General features: G+C 35.9%; 1 protein-coding gene across 3 annotated transcripts in view; it reads right to left on the bottom strand.

Annotated features, from left to right (window-relative positions):
- Positions 1-18,974, bottom strand: part of CRIM1 (cysteine rich transmembrane BMP regulator 1) — a 168,882-nt gene that overhangs the window by 87,053 nt on the left and 62,855 nt on the right. For all 3 annotated transcript variants that reach the window (XM_083857559.1, XM_083857561.1, XM_083857560.1), the window contains one exon: positions 1,715-1,957. In XM_083857559.1, coding sequence (XP_083713685.1) covers positions 1,715-1,957 — 243 coding nt within the window. The remainder of the gene's footprint in view (positions 1-1,714; positions 1,958-18,974) is intronic.

Genomic DNA, 18,974 nt, shown 5'->3' with positions numbered 1-18,974 from the left:
CTTTGCTTTTTTTCTCTTAATCCTATCTCACAGCAGAAAGAGTAAATAATTCTGGTGGGCACTCAACCCTCCACACCAGGTCTCCTCATTTCTAACCCCCATTTACAAAGCTCTACACTTCCCTTATATCCTGTTAGTTTCTTTCCTTCCCCAATCTCTTCAAAGGCCCTGCTCTTCTACCCTCCTAAAAAACACCTTCATTCTTCCAGTCCCATGTACCTTCACCTCTACAGCAAAAACCCAAACCGCTTCAGAAAACAATACAGATAGAGTTACATAAATTCGCTACTGTAATACACAGTCACATTCAATTGGAAGATTCTGTAAAACTAGCAAGCTGAAAACAGCCTTGAAGAAGTAATTTCTATGCGGAAGTCTGGATGGACTTATTTGCCAACTACAAGATGGGAATTCAAATATTTGGAGGACAAGATCAGAGCTAAAATTTCTTTTGAAGATGATAAAAAATCCAAAGTCAGCAAGACAAAATTTAGTAAAGGCATAATTGAAGTATATAGGAAGAATTAAAACAGACAAATATAACATCTCAGTAGCAATCATATTACAAGAAAGATCCTGACATCACAGAAATAACTAGAAATAACTCTCACAGAACAGTTAAAATCTTAAGTTTTGCATGAGAAACAGAAGACCATTTTTCTGAAGTATTTAGTGCTGATGACTCTCCCAAAATATTAGTCTACTTTTGGATACCACATATTAAAGTGTGAACTAACTGAAAAAACTTATAGAAGGAAAACATAACCAGGGAGGAGTCCAAAAACACCATGTCACAAGAAATTACAGCTAATTCTAGATGAAAGAAGCCCATGGTTGACAAAATGTTCCAGAACAAAAAATTATAGTAAAGACTTGTTCACCAATACTCAGGACAGGGTACAAAAATTTTTGCTTATTTCCACACAGATTTGCACTGAGTAGTAGGAAAAAAACACAAAGAGAAGCACTAGAAGATACAAAGACTGTACAATCTTCTTCTGTGGAAGATTAAAGAAAATGTTAAATAAACAGAGGAAAGGCACAGTTTAAGAACACTTGAAACTGTTTGCTTATAATGTTTTGGATTATATAATTTTATATGCTCACTTTCAGTCCTCTGCTTTGACTATTTATATTGCCAAAGTCTGGATCAAAGAGCGAATTACATCTTCCACTTCACTTGGAATAATAAATCACAAGAAAGGGTGATTTGTGTTCTTATGAAATGGAAGATGAGTAAATACTGAAAATGCTGTACAGTCTTCTACTATGCCTCTCCATAATCCTTTTGCTCTGCAGTTTTTTCAGGGTCAACACTTGATCATCTAGAGAGACCTTAAAACAGAAATCCTAATACCCTGTCCATGCACATTCCTATTATGAAAAATCTCTTTATAATCTTATCAAAATATGAAGTATGTCACTTGCACTAGTAGCATTCACAGAAATGCAATATTCTCACTAGGTCACTTTTACTTTTCCCTTACTATTCAGTTTAAATTATTGTCTAAAGAAAAAAGGAAGTAAAATTTACCATAATATTTTTATCCTTTTTTTAAAAATGGGCATTGCTTACATATAATAATTAACTTTCAAGAATAATCAGAAGAATTTAGAGGCTCTATAGGCTTTATTGTATGCAATTACATAGATTATTTTGCTTGTCAGACAGAAAAAGTTAAAAGATGAGAAAAGAAATTGTATCTGCTTTTACCTGGCTTGCATTCATAGAGATCACAGCATTCCCCTGGCTTTCCTGATGCCTTAGAAACCAATATATTCAAATAGCCAGGTTGGCAAACCTTCCTCAAGCAGCCTGCAGGATTACACACACAACGGCTTGGGAGTGGACAGCATTCACCAGGAGGTGCATAGCCTTCAATCAAGATGGAATCTTCTGGACATCGAGGAGAAAACTGGACCTCACAGCGAGCCTTGGAGCAATCAGGTTTCTCTTCTGAAAGGGAGAGAAAAATCATCATGCCATATGTGTCAGTAAAACACTGAAGTTGTAAAGATAAACTCGGATAAGCTCCCTCTCTTCTCCCTCCCACCAAAACAATAAAAAAAGGAAACAGCTGCTGATGAACTGATTAGCAAAAATTATCAAGCACCTTTTAAAAACTATAGTGTTTTCAAGATGCTAGGTGTCTTATGAAATCTTTTAAAAAATTTTTAATTCATGCCATGTGCATGATGGCTGAACCTACACAGCCTCAAGCAGAGCTGTGAACTTACATTTGGCCAGGATGTTAACAAACACCTTTTCATACCATGTCAGCCCTGATGTTCACACCTATTCATTCAGTTTTCCTAAGACCTTCCATTATGGACTGATTCAAATTGATTGATTATTAACCTGAACTAAGCTGTCACATATTCAAAAAGCAAATGAAAAGTTCAACAGCTAACATATTTGAATACATTAGCAGAAGAGGATTTTTCCTGTACACACTTCCAATATTCACATTAGAAGTGTTGTTCCTATGTACTTCAGCAGCTTGAATACTAAGAGATAAGAGGGTTGACTATGGTGATGATGAGGTTTGTTGATGATCCTTATGCATTTCTTCTAACTCAGGATATTCTACAATTCCTTCAGGTACAAGTACTTTATGTTTTTTCTTACAACCAAAGATTACTAACCTAAATGTGCTACTAGATAGCGTTACAGTTCTTTTCTTATAGTTAAAAATCCTACTATTTCTATCTTTAAAACAGCTTTGACTAGGTATGTATTTTGCCTAGAACTTTAAATAATATTTTTAAGACCAATGTTTTTTTTTCCTATTCCTTATGTTTAGGTTCTTGTCTGCTTTATTAAACACATTGTTCAGACAGAACATTACTGGTTACAGAGGTTCACTGCAGAGAGCTGTATAAATAATAGATAACATAGTAGTTTTAGTATTTTATTGATAGCCTTTAGTTTATGGATATAATAAAAGGCTTGACATTCTAGCTTTCAAAATTATTTTCATTTTCCACTGCATGTTTGCTCAACATGGACAGAGAAGTGATAGAACTGTTGCAGTAGCAGTCCTTAAAGTACATACTCACGACAGGCTCTTGATACACCACTTGTACTCATGATGATCCTTAAATTCCCACTGTTCATTACTTTATATGCCCTAGCATTATGCATACAGTGATCTTCCAATTTCCATGACTAATAGATAATCCCATTCTCATGCAATCTCCCTCATGAAAATACTTTGAATTATAAGAATTTTTAAAAGCTCACCTGCTCTTTTTTACTTGACTACATTTGCACACATATATGTATCTATATGAAGATAAATGTTTCCTTAAGGACTGCTTAGATAATTCAATACAAATAAAATTTGAGCAATGCAAATGGTCAAACACAACAAAAACTATTTTTGACCAATTTGGCTAACTTTCCAAAAGGCAAGGTTTGTCAGAAATGCACATCGACTGTTTGAATTCAGACTATTCAGGACTCTAAATGTATAATTTTTGAAGACCAATGCAAAGTCTACTGCTCTAGTTGGTAAGATCATCCATCAATGGTATGAAAACAAGGATATGACACTATCAACACTTAAGAAGCATCACAAGCAACAGAAGAGAGAAATTTAAAATAGAGAACCACAACAAGTATTTTTGTATGAAAAATTCACTCAGTGTTTTGCAGTTATTTTTGATAGACTTTTCCACATTAGAGCATTGTGCTCAATGTAGTTAAAGGTTACAGACAGTGACAGGACTCTTACATAGAGCCAGCACCATTTCCAGAGGAAATGATTTAAACATAACCACCACCTTACAAAGACATGTTTATAATAACAGGGAATATTATACCACCAAAGGTTTTCTTCTTAATCCAGTGTCACTATTACTTTTGTACTTCATAGTCCCAAAAAATAAACAAACACAGAAAGCCCTACTAATAACTCCCTATTAATACTCATGTAAATATTGTGCTTCCAAACTACATCTCAAACTATGTACATGTTGAAACATTTCCTTCCCAATACACAAATGCAGCTGAGCAATAGGAAAGTCAAATATATTCACCCAAGCTGGATCAATCGATGGACAATTACCTTTCAGCTTCCCAAATTCTAGCCCACAGCACAGTCAAAAGCAGGCTAAGAAACTTTTTGCAGACTATGGCACAATTTTTTTCTTGATTTAGATGTTGTTTTCCTTTATGGAAAGCAGCTACCGACTAAAACAATATGTGGTCAGTAGTATATAAAGTGTTTCCTTGAACATAATCATTATCTAATACATGAAAATCCAGCAGCTCCAGGTAGAGCATTACTAAATGTTAAATCTTTAATTAATTAGCGTAATGCTAGTGTAATTGCTTTCCAAGTCCAGAATTCACTGCTATGTAAGAAGATGGGAGTTCAGTTTTACTGCATTTCAGTAAAAGTTGATGTGGGCTCCTCATTTTGACACCAAGTTTGGATAAAAGACATTACTACTAAGCAACCATTCAGAAAAGTTCCAAGGTTTTTCTTCTTGCTATCTCAGCAAATGACAAAATCCTATCTATCCACAGGGATTCATTACACTAAACTAGTTCTACCTTCATGTTACTTCATCGAAGAAGGCATCCAAATTTAATCTGTTCTCAAAATAAATTACAAACATTAATACAGCCATAAATGTCACTGCTACAGCAGAATTCCTATTGATACAGCTATTTAAGATTTCATCAAACAAGAATTGTTTAATATCTCTTTTTTCCTTTATTAATAGACACTTCTACCCCTTATAAAAGGAATATTAAAAAAACCATGTAAGAACAAAATAATTAAAAATACACCAACAGCCTCAAAAGACAGAAGGCAGGGTAATGCCAAGCTCTATTCCACAAAAAAAAAACCCCTGTCAAATCACTCACAAGAGCCTACTGCCTCTCTGTCAAATAGACACATACACTACAAAGCCCCAACCTGTCCCTTGGATGTTTTAAGCTACTGCCTGTTACACCAATCATGTTTTTCCTGACCAACATCTTCATAGTCAAACAATGCATCAGGACTTAAACTTCATTTTGATAATAAATATATTATAAACAAATATTATGCGCGTCCAAGAACAGGAGAACTTCATTTTTCAAAGCACTGTGGTGAACCTAAAGAATAAGGCTTTTAAGGAAAGGGAGAACTATGCATGAGACTCTATATATGACTTACTATGAAATAAATTAGTACAGCAAATATATACCTATTCCTGTATAGTAGGGTATCTTAACAAACAGATTACACAGCAAGATACATGTGTCACATCATTCTCATCCATAGTACAATTTCCTTCACAAAAAGAATTTCATACAACCCTAAGTGCATGTAGAGACTGTAAGATTGCTATAGCATAAAACTCAAATCTCATTTCAGTATGTCATTTAAAAAAATACCCCGACCATTAATAAGGGGAACAATCACTTTTCACGGATGCATCCATCAAGCTTGGAAGTTTGCACAGATAACCTACAACTCACTAAGAAAAACATAGTTGGTGGCAAGTACTGCCTTTATGTTCAAAAAAGCAACATTTAAGTAGCTACAGAAAGAACAGAAAATATTGGTTGGTTTTCTGAAGTGTCTCTGTGGTACACATTCTCTTTATAGCCTTTTGTCAAACACCACTGAAGCTGGAAGTGTTCTGGTATCCCTGACATCTCAGCAGCCTGAGCCAACAAAGAATCTCTGCAGAGATAAAGGAAGAGTCTGGATCAATCAAGCTTTAGCAAGCTATCTACTCTGAGACAGACAATTTTCTCAAGAATTTCTGAAATGTAGCTAGAAATACAACATTCTTAATAAACTGAACACAATCCAGACAGGAAAATTAACATTTTGATAAATTCCAAGTAAGTTTTCTATCCTTGGAAACAAACTTAATCCCTACTCTAAAAGGCATCTCTAGAGATAATTTCAAAGTTCTTCAGTCTACCAGTGACAGCATTATGCTTAGATATAAATTATACTAGAAGATGTTTTTCAATTCAAGACAAACTTTACAAGAAGCCTGAAGGTTCAGGCTTCTTGTACTTCGCTATAAGCCTATAAGAAGAACTGTTGCTGTTATTGAGCACATGAGGGAGTACACCCTACAGTTATTAAGAATAACCTAAGTTACAATGTATAATGGAAAAAAAATAGCTGAATAAGATATAACACACTGTGTGCTTTATTTATTAAAACAGGCATCAATCACTTAAAAATTAGGATGTCTCACAAAATCTCAGAAGTGCACAGGAAAGTTGAGCATCTCAAGCTGAGATACAACATTCAAACTGACCTTTCATTTCCACAGCATACTTGCTATAAAGTGAAGGAGAGGAGAACCATCTTCAAAAGATATAATAATAAGAAGAAATCAGGACACACATTTGGTTTTTTTTTTCTTTCAATTAACTTTGGAAAGTGTCTGTCATAAAGCAACAGCCATAAATCCAGAACTTTGTCACAAAGTTTCTCCATATCAAAAACTACAATGTATTTTTAAAATTATACTTCCCATGACTGTACAAAGTTATTAGGGGGAAGTTGTGATATGATAGCAAGTTACTGAAGCACTCGTACTGCAACCAATGCTTTCCTTGAGAGAAGGCAGCTTCTTTACCTTCCTGAAAGGTTTATCCAATACTCAAACTGGGTACTAGTTAGATATGTTTTTATTAAGACAGTCATTGAATATAGGAAGTCTAAATCTCATGCATTTTCTATTCATTTTGTAAAAGTAGAGCAGTTGTAACAAAAGCCAACCAAGCGAAACCATATCCCAACCCTCCCCATCTTTGTTAATACCAAAGCAGCATGGAAATAAAAATAGCTCCTTCAGAAAAATTAAGCACTTTGCTTTCACCTCTGTATTAAATTCTTTTCCTTTATTATGTTTGCATCCTCTGCTTTGACACGCAGAGAAAGTACATACCAAGTTTATTTAATGAGAAAAGCAGAACAGTTAAAACATTGGTTAGTACAGTGAAAGGATCTCTTAGGGTATAATCTGGTGTGGGAGAAACAGAGAAGAAAAGCCCTGACAGGAGGGGATGGGAGGGTCTTCTCATTCTTCAGGTGAAACAGAACAGATCTGTGCTTCTCAGGAAACCATTTCGGGGAGGAATTTTTATCATTTTGTCAGAACTTCATGTGATGCTCTTACTCAGTCACCATAGAAACGAGGGCAGAATGTTATACTGGAGGAGATGGCTGAAGAGAAACTGGTATTTCTCAGGTCCAAATGTTTCCATTGAGATATTTAAATGGTTCTACAGTTGATTCTTTAATATCAATTTTTTAATACATATACATATGGATATACACATATGTGTATATACACAGAGATGGACGAAATACATTTTTTTTTTTCCTGTTAGGTCCATACAGAGAACACAGAATAAAAAACACTTTGAAACAGCAAGCTTCATATTTCATTTTTCTGAGCAGTTCAGAATAGGATATGGTTTATAAAGACGAACATTTTGCATGACTAAACAAACAAAGCAATGCACTACAGTTGGCACACATGCTTTGAAGGAAAGTGTTCAGCTTCACATGTTTGTTTCACTATAAACCATTTTTGTGAAATCTAGGCTAAAACACAGCCACTTTTATTGCACAGTCTTACAGTCATCATTGAGATACATTCCAAACAATGGGCATACTGTACTGTTATACAGTGGCAGGAAGGAAATATTAAAAGGATTAGGGATAAACAAGAAAAATGATTACCCAGCTGAAGCAGTCAGACAGACAGGGATCGATATCGGAATGCAAAATACCCAAAAGGATTTTGAAGAATCAAAAGGGCAGTTATAGTAGATTAAAAAATGAGATTAACTTACACATACAACATGCACAGTACTGTATACGGATGAGCTGCTACAAATAAAAAAGGGAAGTGGAGCCTGACCTTTTACCTGAAACTGAACTTTATTTAAAATCCATTCTATTTTCTACATGAGTCTTGCTACACTTCCCAGCATTCTGGTGCTCTGCATTTTTTGTATCACACAGTGGGGCAACCTGTCTTACCCACATTATAGCGTCATCTTCTAATGGAACAGCCTGGAACTAACCTGGGTTAAAAAAATCACACAGAAAAAGACAGTCACAGAAATCAGTTTTAAGAAACATGCATTCATTGATACATGTCTTTGCAACACAGTATTCACTACAGATTTGCCAAAGCTTTTCCATCTCGAGGACCAAATAACCAGAAAAAGGGTTATATCATTTGAGACACCTACAGTCAAGGAAGACAATAATCCCCTTTGGGTAGATAGCAAAGCTATTACAATTTCATAATTCCATTTCCTGAACTAGTTTCTTTTCCTGTACTGGAAATATTAAAAAGAAGGGTGGTAATTCAAAACAAACAAACAGACCCCCCCCAAAAAAGGACAGCAGAATCACAAACAATCCTGACCTCAAACTGATGTCTTGCAAAGAAAGAGTTAACTGACTCAATGAGGATCTATCAAATACCTGCACCTCAATGGAAATGCAAGTTATATAAAATCAGTAGCGTTTGTGGAAGTAGTTGCATTTGGGTTCAGACCTCCCAGCTCACAGCATTCCTCTGTTATGCTTAGAAAAAATCAGATCTTGAAAACTCAAAGAAATTTTACTTTTCCTCTGTTTCATTCAAAACCTGCTTTTAACAAATATGTATTAGCTTGACATCAACAAGTTAATCCCAATCAATAATGGATGATGTTAGCTGACAGAACTGCACATGAAGGTGTCCTGGGTTGCAGTGTAGGATGTACACAAAGTATTTATTCTATCACCACCTTCATGAACTGTTAAACCAAGTTGGGGCAGTGCTCTAGTGTTGGGCTGTCTTCTGCTAATGGCCCATCAATGCCTTGCCCATGACTCACAGGTAACTCCCTCCAGGAGTTATCTCTGTTTAATGGGCCATCAAGGACCCACTTCACAACTCATCATCCCATTGTGAGATGCTCTGCCCAGGAGAAGGAGCCAAGCATTCCCACCTGGATATAAGCTGGGATTTGGGACAGGACAAGCAGCCCTTACCCACTGGATTCCCAGAGGAGCAGAGCTACCAGACCTTTCTACAGGATCACTGCTTCAGGAACCTTCACTGCACCTCACCTGGACTGCTTCCACCATCCTGCTCAGGTTGTATTCTGACTCTGTCAGTGGTCTTTTGTGTTATTGCATTTATTTTTTTTTATTTTTACCTTTTTACCTTTCTTCTTATTAAATTGTATTTCTGACTTGGAGCCTCTCACTCGTTTTGCTTTCAAACCACAACAGAAGGACAGAGCCCAGCCCACTGTACAGAACACAGCAAGCTGTGCTATCCCTGGGAAAGGATCCATTTCTACTGCTAACTGCACTGCTTTCAACAGAAATAAAACACCTTTAAACTTCAGTAGTAACAATCCTTCAGAAGTTAGTTGGAGAAATGAGCAGATAGCTGTAGTCAGATTTGCAGCTGTGTTGCCTCTACTGTAAAATAACATTTAAAAATGTTTTCAATATTGTCATGGATGGAATAACATGGTACATAGTAATTTCTTTATATAGGAGAGCCTATTATGCTGGATGAATGATACTACTACTATTGCTCAATCTTTATATTGGAATCTCAACTGAAATTTTCAAAGAAAGACTATGTAAACAGTAATGAGATGGTCTCAGCTACAGAGTTAAGACTTTGAAGAATGCCAAATCATTCTGGGAATAAACCAAAAAAGGAAATACTAGATTTATAATCAGTATAAATGACATATACTTTGATGACTTACAAAAATGTATACCAGTAGTAGATTTACTTAAAGCAGAAAGCGTTATTTATTGCAACTATATATTCAGCTGCAAGACTAAAGGTAACGTTGAGTAAGTACCAAAATAATGATAAAACACAACTATTTGGAACAATTCTGCCTAATGCAGCTTAAGAAAACAAAAGGAGCCTAGCTGACATCTAGAGAAAGAATCACAAATATTCACTGAAAGAGAAGCACCATAACACAATGTTTCATGTGACAAGGAAAAAGGGATTTGAGGGCACAGCATATATTTATCAAACCTCTGAAGGCAGCTCAGAATGGAAGGAGCACCAAACAATTTACCACATAATCATGCCCAGACTAAAGTTACAAATTATTCCTCACTTCTTACTCAAAATCTAAAAACATAAACAGAACAAGGCCTTAGAAAACACTTTCATTTCAATAAATGCAAATTATAATGAAAATACATACATGAGTTTACAAAGAATAAGAATTCACATATGTATGAAGCTAGCAACTGAGACTGAACAGCAGGAAGGGCAATCAGATTTCTAGATGTGATTAACAAAAGCAACAGAGTTGTAAACATTAACTTAGAAATGAGGGGTTTGGTATTCAAAGAAATGTAATTTTTGTTGTTAGTGAAATTGAATCAACTCCTGTCTGCCCCTCAGTGCTTTGCTTTGTTAATATAAATGAATTTAAGGTATGTGATTTCTTTTAGTTGTCTTTGATAATTGCTAGTGTTAAAAAGCCCCACCAAAACCCACAACACCAAGCCCATGCACAGTAAAAGAAGAACCTAAATGCTTTAAGACACTTCTGGCAAGTAAACCCCAGCATGCAAATTATTTTTCCAGTTACTATGTTCAAAGAACCTCTGTCTCTTACCAGCTTAACCTTTGTATGTTTATTAGGCGTTTAACCACGTGTTTCTAAAATTCTTTCACAAAAAGATGCATAACATTTGACTAAAAACACATAATATTAGGAAAATCAACCCTGTTCAACGTTTCAGTCTACTCTTTATTAACCTAAGACATCACAATAGTCAGAAACTACAAAGAGAAGCATGGCTTTCCTTCTTTTAGGCAAACAGAAAGTGACTGCTTTCAATGGAGAAGGCCAACATTGTTTCAAGATATTTTCACACTCCAGTTGCTATGATTAATCACTCTTGACTTCTCTGAGTTAGCTTCTTCCTAAGCCCTTCAAAATAACCTCTCTAATTTAGAATTTAAACTCATTTTTATTGCACAGGATTTTCCATACAACCAGAGATCTTCCCAAATGCTTTTTTTCCCTCTATTTCTTTTTTTAACATTAACATTTCTGTCTCCCCAGAACGAGTTTCAATGCCAACTAACTGTTCCTTTGTTACTCATCAGTTACCAAATCTATATCATTATTGAAGAACATTTCCATGCATTACTTAAGACAACAGGAAAAAAAACTCTACCTGCAATAAGAAATACGACAAAGCAAAAAGGGGTCATTATAATTTTAGGGGAAATCTACGCTGACAGAGATAATTTTGATGCAAACTTTCTTGGTGTCCTGCAGGGAAGAGGTTTTACAAACTTTTGGGTAGTTTCCAAATTTCTGCATTTCCAAATAGAAGAGAAATTATCAACCTGAAGGAATTTTAACAGCTCAGTCCTCCAGAAAAAGTAGATGTTGGTTCTTACCAGATTTATTTTTGGTGAGAAATGAAACCAAACAAAACTGTAGTTAGGAGCATTTCACTGAACACAGAAATGGTGGATATTTCACATAAAACATTATCTTTTCTCCAAAGGCAAAGTCTTCTAACAAACTGCCATATATGACACTTAAAATGCAAAATCCAGAAATAAGCAGCTTATCAGAAGACTCCAATGTAAAAGAAAGAACTCTGTTCTTGGGTTCTTATACTGAAGGCAACTTTCTCATATTCCATGTAAAATTATGGAATAAATAAAAATAACAAAAACTGTGCTTTCTTGACTCCAGAGAACATTTGCACTAGGCAAAATAAAATTAAATAAAGCATCTAAAAATCATGCAAGGAATTCCACTGAATTCTGAGTGCTCCCGCTTGCAATACCTGTTTTCAGTGCTAGTTTGAATGTGTTTCTGCATTTTTACAACTGTCATTCACACAAATAAAAAAGGAAAACCAAAATATCTATTGAAAAAATCCCAAAAAGACAAAAGAAGGACAAGAAATTTTGATTTTATTCTAAGATCCAGACAGTTTAAGCTTGAGAAGACAGCTACTCGACTGCTTGACCAAAGGGTTTTGAGAACTCTTTGGAAAAATGAACAGACATTTGAGAAGTTTGAGAATCATCTTACTCATCCTGCTTTCAAACTACAGCAATATCCTAAGCAGAAATACCTACACATTTCAGGGGTGGTGGGGGGTGGCATGTGTGCAATACATAACCAGCCCTCACACATAGTAACACCACAAGGAATCACAGTATGAGAAGTTTATTCTGCTCTGCAGTACTGCTGCATAAAATCTAAGAAACCAGATTACTTTTAAGACAAATTGAGAGTCATGCAATATCCACAGTCTTTATTCCTCAGATCTTCACTAAACAGGTGCCTGCACAGGACTATGCAGGTAAACAAATAAAATATTTGATGATTCCAAATAAACACAGTTTCAAGACCACACTAAATGCTACTAGATATCACAACCTTCTTGCAGCATCCCTTATTCTATCTTAAAGCAGAGGGAATTAAATGTCGAAACTACAAAAAAGCAGAAAGTCAGAGTTTACACAGTCCTGAGCTTCTGTTAACACTAGAGTACAAGTATTTTGCTGACTTCAGTAGCCATTAAACTTGGACCCCTCTGTTTCAAACTGGACGAAAGCCAACACCTTGTATTACAAACAAAAGACAGCAAGGTTGGAAAAAGACCAACAATCCTATGCCAAATATATAAAAATAATCTCTCAATTTCAGAATGCTGTTGGCTGTAATGTTCTTTTAATTAGATTCAGTTTCTGATCTCATTTGAAGCATACAATTGTGTATTAACTACCTGGAAAGTTTTTTTCCAAGAGCAGCTTAAAGGGGAACGATCTAGAGGATTGCAAGCATGGTAATCTGTTTTTTCCCAAGTATATTTGTTTAATTTTTTTTATTTTTAAATCATAACTACCAAAAAGTATCACAAATCATCCTGGCTCATGCATTTTTTCTGATTCATTATCCTCTGCTTTTCTTACTCTTTCTACTTCATTGACCTCTCCTCTTAAGTTTTCCACTTATTGTTTATGTCCTCTTTAAAGCAAACCTCAAATACTACTTACTTCACACCTCTTCTAAACTGTCTTTCCCATTATATATCTCCATCAGTACAATACACAGCAATGTACTTGTTTTGTGTAAAAATCTACCTTAATACAAAACATTACTTTCTCTTAAGCTCTAAGGAAAAGCACATTTGTGGCATTTTGCACAGCAACTTCCATGACGCAACTGAAAAAAGAACCAACTAGGAAATTCAGATGTAGAAGCTTTAGATAAGCATAATCTCTTAGGGCAGTCTGCCTTGAATGCAGACTGAATTTACAAGGACTAAAATGCAGGTTACATACCATTGTGGAACATGGAAGAAGCTAAAGGAAACTGCAGATACAGTTGCACTTCCCAAATGAAGCAAATCAGTATTATTTCCAGCAAGATTCCCCTGATGGCACCCATTGCAGAAAGTCACATCCAAAGCCATTCCAATTTTAGATTGAACCCAGTCCAGTGCATGGCACAGGAGACAGTGTACAATCAATTCATCCTACGTATAAAGGTTTCCAGCACATGTTACAGTGTACATGATTCCATCACCAGAGACATGCAAATGGGCTTATTAATAAATTGGTCAAGTATGAAGATGGTGCACTATCCACAAAAGTTATCAGCATCTTATAAAACAGCTGAGAGACACCAGGGTTGTATTTGGTGAGGACAGACTCCTCGGCAAACCTGGAAAAACCCTAGTGGGGGAAGACAGCAAATGGAATTTTGAACAATATCTACTGAGTACCCCAAGGAAGGGACTGTACACTCTCATGCTACAATGACAGTGGATTCTACCTCACAAGCACACCCTGGGAGGCAATGGGAGCAGCAAGACCAGAATTTTAATTGAGAGCTATTGTGAACAAAATGAAACTTCAGCGTGCTTGAAACAGACTAATGAAAAGAGAAGAGACGAGTTGAGGTTACTAGCAAACACTAAGAAATTTTTTTCTCAAAAGATGCAATGATCCTTAGAACCATGATACTGCACTGACCCTATAAACTCACACAATACATTCAAGAAATCCCAAAACTCTAAATTTATTCCTTCATATATGCCAGGCATTGCAGAAGTGAGCAAAGCCTGAGCAGTGCTAACCAGGAAAGCCTGGTGACATTCAAAAAGGTAACAGCAGAAAGCAAAAGCCACAAAAAAGCCTCATCAGATACCACAACCACCATCTCAAAGCCAAGATTTCATTGTTTTCCCCAATTTGACTGGAAAAAGACAGCAGAAAGTATTAAATCTATTATTACATGATGAGGTATTGCAAATGTCCCTTAAGATATCTCCTCCACAGTACACCTCAGTGAACAGCAGTCCTCACAGTAAAGCAGCAACAACAGAAGTAAATAAGAAAAAGTGAAGAAACCAGGTCTTTGCTTAAAGCAGCTGTAGGTGCTCGTTGCTAACAAAGGCAATATTAATAAAGTTTTAAAGGAGACTTTTTATTAGCAAAACTCAAAATTTACTTTTCAACAAAAAGATTAAGGTGCAAAACATGCCACTGAGTATTACTGTTGCCAATCAAATAATTCTGCTCTAATCTTTCATCCAATCTATGCAATGAATGCACTTTCTCAAGACAGAATAAGTACTTGCTTTCACTGAAATCTAGATCAAGACATACTAACATTTATCCGAAGTCTCTGTGATATAACCAAGCAGGAAAGATGAGATTAAATAATACTGATAAATCAACAATAGCAAAACAGAATGCAACAATGTCAATTCTGTCACCTGCATGCCTTGTGAAACATGCCTTTAGAATCTCACCAGCATAAAAGGAAAGAATTATTGAAATACAATAGAAGAAAGTTAGAAATTTTATTTCAAATTTCTTACTACATGCATACCCTCCCCATGCACTATGACCTATAAATGCCTTAGGTGAATGCTTAAAAGGAAACAAAGTTAAGTTGAATAAATCTCTTGCACTTAACCTACTAATGTCCTATAAAGCAAGATTTTAATTATCAGTTTTAACAAACTGGCCTTCTCCCATTTCACATAATTTTCTTGAATTATGCTGTAGATTTTAAGACATTTTAAAATATATTTAAGCATCGACTATTTCAGAAAAAAGGTTAAAAAATAAAAATTAAGCTGAGTAAATGTCAAGTTTAGCTACAATTTCTATTAGGCCACAAAAAGAAGCAACACTTGGATCACATAAGAGTGGACAGTACAAGCTTAAATAACCTGTAAATGCACTGTTTAAGAAACGTGGAAAGACAGTCTCACCAGATGAATTATTTATGCAACAAGATGTAAGAACAAATATTCTGTTAGCATAAATTGCCTTAGCTGCTTGACTTAGAAAGAACTTAGAAGTATTTGTGAGGATTTATACTGTCTCTTGTCCTGTGAATTACTACGTGGTAACTAAGATCACAGACTTAAAAAAACCCGAAACAACAAAACCCCACAAAACCATTCCCTACACCCCAACAAAACAACAAACAAAAAACCCCACCCAAAACCAAATTTTAAAAAGTGCATCACAAAAAGAGAAGAAAATCAACAAAAACATGACCAAAGGAATAGAGACACTTATATAACAATGAAGTATTCAAACCAAGACATACTTAACCAAAATAGAAAGGATACAGCAATGGACAGAAAGTTCAGAAGACTTAGGATCAAATTTCAGGACCACATTTAACTGGACTTAGTTTCTACTCCTGATTTCAGTAAATTCAGACAAGCTATTTTGATTGTTTCACTCCCCAATTTACCATCCTTTTTAGCAACACAAGTTTTCACAAGCACAGAGGAATTTGATTTGCATGTGATATCATGCTTTGTGTAACGCATAATCCTTTTTCCAGTCAGAATTCTTAGGTGCTACAAAAAAACACACTCCACTCTAACCACACAAAATCCCATCTCTGTAGTATGTATCAGAAAATGCTTTACAGCTGCTAAAAAATCTGAGTATTCAAGAAAAAATGGACAAGTTTTTCTTCAATAGAAAAATTGCATCCGAGTAGTCATCCTTCACTAGATTCAGTTGAAAAAAAGGTAATACAGATATATTTTCACCAGCCAGTCACTGGCAACTAGTTGTGAATTGGTGTCCTGCAAAGAAACTTCAGTTCACTCAGTTCTCAACAGGCAAAATTCAGTCTAAACCAAAGCATGATGTATCCATTTCTCTTCTTTAAATTAACCAATACGCCCTAGGCTATAGACCCATATGCAGTTGAGAGAGTTTGCTTGAATTGTGCTATTCTAAATAGAACAAACAAGAATGGAAGAAAACACGTTTTGGTTAACTGCTCCCAAACAATTTTCTGAGAAGGGAGCTGCTCCTAAGAAAAAAAGAGCCAACCACTGTCCCAGCAGGGTGAGCTCTATGGAGTAAATTTGCACACTATCTCAAATGAATCCTAGAAATAAAGATACAGGAGATAGAAACAGCAGATAAACCAATCAGGTTATGTAATATATTAATGTCTCATAGGTATCACCTTCTAATGTACTCATGTCTCACAGAAATTATCTGTTCCAACTGACATCATACAGAGAAAGAGAATACCAAACCCCTTCAGGTAATAAGCAGTCCAGAACTGCTTCCAAGAATGGTGCCACTAAGTCAAATTCCTGAGCATTTCCCCCACAGCAAGTATTTTCAAAACTTTCAAGACAAGTCTGAGACTTTCTTCCAGTTTTGGTGAGGATCTATCACTTTCAAGTCTGCCAACTGCAGAGTAATTCCAGTGCAACTGGACATCGTAGGGTCATCTGGTCTGCTCCCCTACCCTTATGCTAGTCAGCTGTTCAGATCCAGGTGAGTTCAGATAACCCTGAGGATGGCAATTCCACTTCCTCTCCTCCCGCATCCCACTGTGCATTCAGCATGTTTTTGTTGCAGCTGATGTCTGATGTTTCTCATCCTTCCACTATGCACCTTGGTCTATATCTACATCTATCTACCTACATCTTCTCTGCGGCCAGATACGAGGCTGCTGAAAACAGCATCAAAGTCCCTTCTTCCTTTTTTTTAGACAGAACAAAACGTCTCCCGGCTGTAGACGGTGTCCCCCAGCCTCTGCTTCGATCAGCTTCTCCCGTGGGCAAAACAATTTCTACAACTAGTAACATATTGCTCCAGTGGAGCATTTTAGTACACTAAAATAGTGGGCTATTTCTCATAGTATAAACTTTAAAATTTGTAATTATTTTAGTTTGAAGCTAGAAGTCTATGACCAAGAGATGTAACAAAACAAAGTTCAAGGACATGTATTTTTAACCTTGGATTCAGCTTTTGGATACATCCTCCATCTATCTCAGTTATGTCTCCTGAAGCTGTTCAAATGTTCAGGAGTAGCACAGGCTTATGCATGGCAAAAAATAGAAATTAATTTTGTCCACAAATTGCAGTGGGGAGTTTATGCACTCCTCATCTCAAACTGTGACCTGAATTCAACTTTACCTGTAGTAGACAAATTCTGAATAAAGAAGAGGAAATTTTCAGAGTACTTCACCATATTTACTGCTCTGTTTGTAGAGAAGTATTTATTATTTTTATTATAAACTTCAGCTTATTTGGGCTATGAAGGAAACAATCTTGACTAGTATTTTGTCATCCACCCTTCACAGTTTTGGTATGCAATATAATCTCCACAGAGTCAGATCAGATACTCTTTTCTGCCCTTGATCTAAATATTAACTCTGAACTTAGATTAAATCATTAGTTGAGAGAGCCATATAGACACTAATGTGCCTCCTAGAGTTAACATATGTTCTTCAATAATTTACTGACTTGATTTGACCTAAGGGGATAGTGCCAGAAGCATTAGGGTGAGATATGACAACCTTCCCTCTCATCTCAGCATTGCTATTTCTAGTACTTGAGGATGGTGTACAAGGGGTGTGCTGTACAGAATAACAGCTGAGGAGAAACAATAGTGCTCTTCCCCTCAACTCCAAGACAAATTTGTCCCTAAATATTTAACTTATCCTAGAAGCTCTTTTATTTCCAAGCAAAAAGACTGACACCCAAGAGGGTGGTGCAGTTTAGGAGTTACCATGTCCTGCATCTCCACTCACTGCAGCTCCTCTTCAGATGCCCACTCTTGTCCAGAAAAGACCACAGCCACGTTCATACAGAGTCTAAAAAGACTACAGCCATGTTTACACAGGTCAAGTAGGAGCCTAGTCCCAGCATAACAAACTTTGCTACAACAGGCTACATTCTTCCATCTAAACACACCCACCCTTATCAACAGCCACAGTTCAGCTATCACAAACTTCTGATGACATCGAGGTTTACCATGCATGTTGTGGTAAATCAAAGTGACCACACAGAGTAATGAGACACACATGTTACTGACACCAACACTGTGTTTACAGAAATAACTAGCCTGCAGTAACATTTTCTCTTCTTCTACAACTCAACATTAGGAGTGCAAGATTTTCAATAAGAAATAATTTCCGTTTCCACTACAAAGCCTTTGACTCCAAAAAAAAGAGACTTGCTTGTGACAAATACTGGAATAAAACAAACACACTTGCATTCATGCCCATAGCCACAGCTCTGTGGCTGTAATACCAGTCACACAGATGCTCCAATTGTGGATGCAGTTATTATTACAAAACATAGCACTGTAGTAATCATCTGAAAATAAAGTTGTACAGTGGCCAACATTAAGTGGTTGACATTTGTTATGCTAACAAGGCTCAGACGCTATAGCTACATAACTTTTGTGCTTCAATAACACTATCCTATTACAGCTAGGTAAAAATAATGATCTATTTTACAGTGGTGCAAAATGCAAATTATTTTAATACCTCCGTAGCTTTCAGAGATTTTAAGTACTCTTTTTCTTTATATATAATATACTTAAACATTATTAGAATATTTAATGTGACATAACTAGTGTATTAATATATTTGTATTTTTATACATAGATTAAATTC

This window comes from Zosterops lateralis (assembly GCF_965231275.1).
Source record: "Zosterops lateralis genome assembly, chromosome: 3".
Taxonomy (NCBI): Eukaryota; Metazoa; Chordata; class Aves; order Passeriformes; family Zosteropidae; genus Zosterops; species Zosterops lateralis.
The sequence above is the reverse complement of the archived record's forward strand: the minus strand, read 5'-3'. Positions and strand labels throughout refer to the sequence as shown.